General features: G+C 32.0%; 1 protein-coding gene across 1 annotated transcript in view; it reads left to right on the top strand.

The window, feature by feature from the left end:
- Nucleotides 1-244: 244 nt before the first annotated feature.
- Nucleotides 245-6345, top strand: part of LOC117113478 (putative ammonium transporter 3) — a gene marked incomplete at its 3' end in the record, with an annotated part of 14758 nt that continues 8657 nt past the window's right edge. The window contains exons 1-3 of the mRNA XM_033256814.1: nt 245-500; nt 1575-1730; nt 3701-3832. Of these exons, the coding sequence (XP_033112705.1) occupies nt 263-500; nt 1575-1730; nt 3701-3832 (526 nt within the window). The remainder of the gene's footprint in view (nt 501-1574; nt 1731-3700; nt 3833-6345) is intronic.

Genomic DNA, 6345 nt, shown 5'->3' with positions numbered 1-6345 from the left:
ATAGATTTGTGTGAACGCCCAAACACTTACCAATCGGCACTTGAATAATTATTGCTAAATGTTATTTGTTCTATCATATATTTGAATTAAAGAAGCTACTCAAACGTTTTGTGTTAGGTGGTACTTATGAAAAAGAAAATTATATAACCTTAAGTTTTCGATTAAACGTAAAATCATCTACGCATGCCCAATATGTTTCCCAAAAATGAAAACGCGAAGAACAGTTCGAGATTATGCATGACGAGCGTTACACTGCACTTTAATGCCTTCGAATCCATACCATACACATTTCAACGTATGCTTCTGGGGCATAAATATGGAACTCACGAACTGCTCTAACGCTACATGTACTCCTCTCTATGACGAATACTATGGTGAGACAAATATTACTTTTGAGAAAAATAGTACTGAAGAATCAAATACAGAGAAGCCAGGGAACAGTTGGGATGACGCTACGTGGATACTAACAAGCTCGTTTATTATTTTCACTATGCAGTCAGGTACAGTACGTTTAATATCAACGTTCTTTCTCATTCTTCTTAATCAGGCCTTCTTTTCACTTTCTTCTTAATTGTTCTTTAATTTGTAAATACTGTTATTACATTATTATTATAATTATCATTATTATTGTCATTATTATTATTGATACTATTATACTATTAATATTGTATAGGCCTATTATTATTAATATTATTATTATCATTATCACTATTATCATCATCAACATCATCTTCATAATCGTCATCATCATTCTTATTCAATTCAATTCAATTTTTCATCCCACTAGGGGCAATTTAAAAACTACACCGAAATACATCGAAATAACAATAGTTTTGTTTCAATGATCTAACTCTACGAACATTTATTATGATGAATAAGATATATAATTTTATTTAAAACGCTCAATTGTATACAATTTTAAGAATTTAAAATCCGCTTCTAGTTTTTGTTGATCTTTTGTGCTTTTTAGCTTTGTAACGTCAGATGTTTACATTGACCAACACACATATACGTTTACACCTGCGCTAATAATATCACGTATATTCTTTACTTTAAACCCTCTGTACTTGTAGTCGATTTATTGGTTTCTTAATTTTTTTTTTTTTATACTCATAATGAAGTAAAAACATTGTTAGTCAACATTAAATCTAGTTGGTATGGTATATTTTGTCCAAAGGTCCGAAGACTTATTCCAATGATGACCTTCTGGTGGTGATTTGGGCAGTACACAGAAAACAATCCGCCTTTACTCTTTCACCGTACACGTTGGTCTTACCGCCAGTGGCGGCTCTAGGATATCATTTATGGGGGTGGGGAGGCTAAGGTGTCCGACCGGGAAGGGGGACTAAGGATTTATGGGTGTAACTAAAGCGCGCAGTGCTGCCCCCCCCCCCCCCCTCTCTCTCTCTCTCTCTCTCAATGCTTTGGTTTCTCTTCAATTCTCAGAACTTTAGTACCACAATAAAGTTAGCAAAAATGTTTGACTGTAGAATGCTGGAAAGCTTATAAACAAAAGCTGAAGCAAATGTTATTAGTTATCATAATTTGTATTATATTACTATTGTCATAAACAGGTTTTGGGCTACTAGAATCCGGAACAGTCACTCGTAAAAACGAAGTAAATATCATGGTCAAAAACGCAATGGATGTAGTGTTTGGTGGTCTGTCCTATTGGTTATTTGGTTATGCGTTCATATTTGGAGACGGCTCGTTATCCAACCCATTTTGTGGTAAGTTCAACCTCCATGGTTCAACCACTATTTGTAAGACCATGATGAGGTGTCCGTGTCATCAATGTTTTCAATCTTACCGGTGTTTATGGTTTTCATATAATCGCTTCACTGTTGTCGCAAACATATTTTTTTCTGCAATCGTTGCACTGAACAACCGACCAATCAGCGTCGCCGAAAAAATCCGGCGATGTAGTGTAGCGATTTTATGGAAACTAGGCTTAATTATTATCGACAATTGGTTCTCGTAAAATACAGATACACTGTTACAGATATGAATTGGGGATTGACTCGAAAAATCTAAATTGACAATGTCACCAGATTGTATAGTGTTCGTAGCATGCGAAAGCTTCATATTAACGAAAATTAATTGCTTTTCACGAACACAACGGTTGTACTGAATGGTTTGAGTAGGCATATTAGGAAGGTGATTATGTTATCTTACCAGATCTTACTTACTTCGCTTCAAAATTAACTCGAAATACACAATGGACGCTTTCAAATGGGATTTACAATGAGCTCAATACATACGGAATTGGTACAATTTTTTTATGATAAATTATCGATAATACAAATAACACATCATTTTGTTTGCTTTCATTACGTGTTTACACAAGAATATAAAGAGCGAGATGAAAACATAATAGATTATACAATTTATATCATATATCAAAAGCAATATTATTGTCAACACCTTGATTATTATTTATTCCGCAATTGTATCTTTCGCCCCCTATGGGGGGTCATCAAACAACTGGCAGCCTAATGTTGTTTCTTGTCACAACATATCTAAATATGAAAGGGAAACAAACAGGTGACAGAATGGGTACCGTATAACAACAAGAAACAACCTTAGGCCGCCAAACTCAGAGTAACATCCAAGCCACAAGAAACCATTGCGGAATATATAATAATTATATAACGCTCTGCAGCTCTAGTATCAAGCACTATATCTGCTAATACTGATACAATTTAATTTAATTTATATATATTAGGCCTATATATAATGCATATGTAATATATATGTAATGTATATATAGGCTTATATATATGTATATATAATACATATGTAATATATATGTAATGTATATATATATATATATATATATATATATATATATATATATACATATATGTAAATCATCAAATTATCAAACAAAGGTAAATACCTTGTTCGAATAAAGGACATTATAATACATCATGTAGCATAGCTCTCAACGAATGGTGCCCTATATATAAATGAATAAATAAATTGTGTAATAAAATGCCTCCGAAGGATATATATATATATATACAGTATATATACATATATACTGTATATATATATATATACTGTATATATATAGTGTATATATATACAGTGTATGTATATATATATATATATATATATATATATCCATATTTTAATCCATTTATCAAATCTGTAGTAGTGACATGTTGTCTACTTCCTAGCTCCACAATGTTATACAGCATCAAATTACTTGCACAGCTTATCAAAACAATGCATCTAGCCAAATTAATTGGGTTTCGTCAACCTATTATATGAAAATGGAATGTCATGATCAACCATAGAGAAATGGATCAACGGAAATAATGTACCACTTTTCCCGGGCTTTTTGCGAGGATTTTAACCTAATATAAAACAAACCTTAACTAAAGCTTACAGAAACGAGTTTATCATTATAACTGGGTGCCATACTTTGCATATATTTATGTTAGACCTATAATTTATATTATTTAAATGCAGTTTTTTCGAATTTCACATTGTCGTAATGTATAATTTTGTATGGTTCTTGCTCTAAAAATTAATTTGCAAATACGGCACTGTATAACGAATCTATTTCTGTCTCTTATACACATCTAGATGTGTATAAGAGACAAATATAAAAGCAATGTTTACAACAACTTTATAACAGATTTAAAGTGGCTGATCCGTCTAATTAAAGACTGTTTCGTTTGTTTGCAAATAGGGTTTGGACATTTCGCAACTGATGCTTCAGATGATGATGAGATGGGCTGGACCTACGCTCGTTTTGTGTTCCAAGCTTCGTTTGCTACAACGGCAACCACGATCGTATCTGGTAGGAGGCTTATAAAATCCTGTTAACCGTTAGACAATTTTCAATATTGTACAAGGCTCAGAATAACCCTCAAAAGGTCCGCGGAGAAAAAGCTGTGAGTACTGGGACGGATCTAGATCGAGATATTTGCAGGAGGGGTCCAGGGCACTCCTGTGTAGATGGCATGGGTTGAAATGACGTGGTGAACCATCTTTGTCTTGCCACCCTCCAATTTTCTCTAACTTAGAAATAAAGAATAACTTTGAATTCGCTTGAAAAAATACTTCTATAAAAAAAAAACACAACCAAAAAAAAAAAAACCAAAAAAAAACAAACAAACAAAAACTGTATAATTGGTGTTGTCCACTAATAAAGCACTCTAACATCTTATGGGGAGGTCCGAACGTCGCCGGCCCTCACCCCTTCTGGATCCGCCTCAGGAGTAAAATAATGTTTAGATAATCATTTGAAGCCCCCGTCTGCTAATTAATGTAACTAATACTAGGCCAAAAAAATTGTTGGTTTGCCCTCCTCCACCCACCCCTAACTCACTGAAAAAATAGGGGCGGAAAAACAACAAAACTTTAAAAAAAAAAAGTTTTTTTAGCTTTTTTCTTTACAAATAAAAAAAAATGTGAGTGAATTTATCTTTATTTTTTTGCCAGATGCCCTACAAATTAGTCTAAAGTCGTTGTCTGATGTAAGATATTGCTATTTTAGGCCTCTGTGGGTTATTTTTATTCCATCTGATGAGTATCTTTAAAAAATTAATAAAAAACTTTTTCCACCCGCCATTATTTTTTTAAAAAGAAGGGGAAACAAACAATTTTTTTTTTGGCCTTATATCTACAAGATTATATTCTTTGGCATAATAATATATATTGCTGTCCTTAAATAAATTTAAAAAGAACTTTCCAAAATGTTCAAATTTTCAACAACAAATTTAAAACAGACACTTTCTTATTCGGTAAATGTTTTTGGCGTGAGTACCCTTCGTCAAATGTAAAATGACGTCATACTTTAATCTTTGATATAGGATACTTTCTTTAAAGATTCAAGTACAGAAAGTAATTTAATTTTATAGTCAAAATGTTTAATCCATTTTTAAACTTGCATTGGGAAAATCTAATCGTGTGTGTGCTCTTTGTATACAAACAATAAATAATCATTTGGCTTAAAGTATTCTATACATTGAAATTATGATGTACTTTTAGATTATCCGTGTCATCACCATGGAAACAGCAATATTACATTGTTTGTAATTTACGTTAATTAAAGATGACTTTTTATAAGATGGTCTTAATTTTAATACCATTAAAATTCATCGAAAGAGCACGATTTATATGTACACCTATCATTTCTCAATTGATTTCCGACTTACTGGGATTAATTATTTGACACGGACTGAATTAATAATGATATTAAAAAAATACATTTTTCAAAGTTTAAATTGAACAGTTTGTTTATAATTATCTTCTTCTTACGATGTACAACAACGTAGAACCGATTATTGTTAATAATATTATTTACGTCAATTGATTACACCTGCGCAGCAATTATTTAACAGACCATGCACCTAAAACTACAAAAGTTACGTATGGACATACTTTGTTATTTTGAGCATAAACTTCGATACGTTACTATAACATGCTTTTCTTCAACACTCGCATGTACTTCATTAGGCCTACATTGTGTTTTAGAATGTATCTGTAGAAAATAAGTAGTACCGGTAATAGTAATTTTCAGAAATGAGTTATTAGTATATTTACCATTAGTGAAGTTACTAACACTACGTTCTTGAGACCACCGAGAAATACACGGGTTCGCTGAATGTTAACATTATTCTCTTTAGTATATGTTGCATATTTTTCTCCACATTCATCGCTTTTTTCCCCGACTTCACTTTCTTTTTTTTTAATTTTTTATATTCTTTTCTATTTTTATTTTGTAAACAGGGCCACCATCTTTTGTCATTTTATTGTTATGTTAGTGTCCAAGCTGAGGGTCAGAGCTGGGTAACACTAGTTTTCAAAAATACTAGCTTCCATGGTTACTAACAGTTGAACAGCCGACACGATGCACTTTTATTTCGCATGCTCATTTTCCCATTTCATTAAACATTATTATCAATATTCAAGGTTCAAAAATTGTTATTGTCCAAAAAACCGAAATTTGAGGATAATTACTTCATTGCCCTTAAAACGTAAGGACATTAGAATGGCAACTCCTGCTACCTTCGTCAACGCTTGCGTATCTATGATACTTAAGCGTATACGCTTGAGTATCTATGATATCATTGATATCATAGATATCAAGTGCTGACGAAGGTAACAGGAGTTGCCGAACATTTCGCAAATAAAAATATTTCTATGTCTCCTACAAGTAAAAGCATCGTAGCAGTTTATTGTGTCTGCGTCTACTTAATTATTTATTCTTACGATGAAACATACGTAGATCCACATCAACAACATCGATTATATATGAATTTATATATATATATATATATATATATATATATATATACTGTATTATTTATATATTTATTTATATATTTT

This window comes from Anneissia japonica, unplaced genomic scaffold (genome assembly GCF_011630105.1).
Source record: "Anneissia japonica isolate Jap-2015-1 unplaced genomic scaffold, ASM1163010v1 scaffold493_len2256704_cov171, whole genome shotgun sequence".
In the NCBI taxonomy this organism is placed as follows: Eukaryota; Metazoa; Echinodermata; class Crinoidea; order Comatulida; family Comatulidae; genus Anneissia; species Anneissia japonica.
The sequence above is the reverse complement of the archived record's forward strand: the minus strand, read 5'-3'. Positions and strand labels throughout refer to the sequence as shown.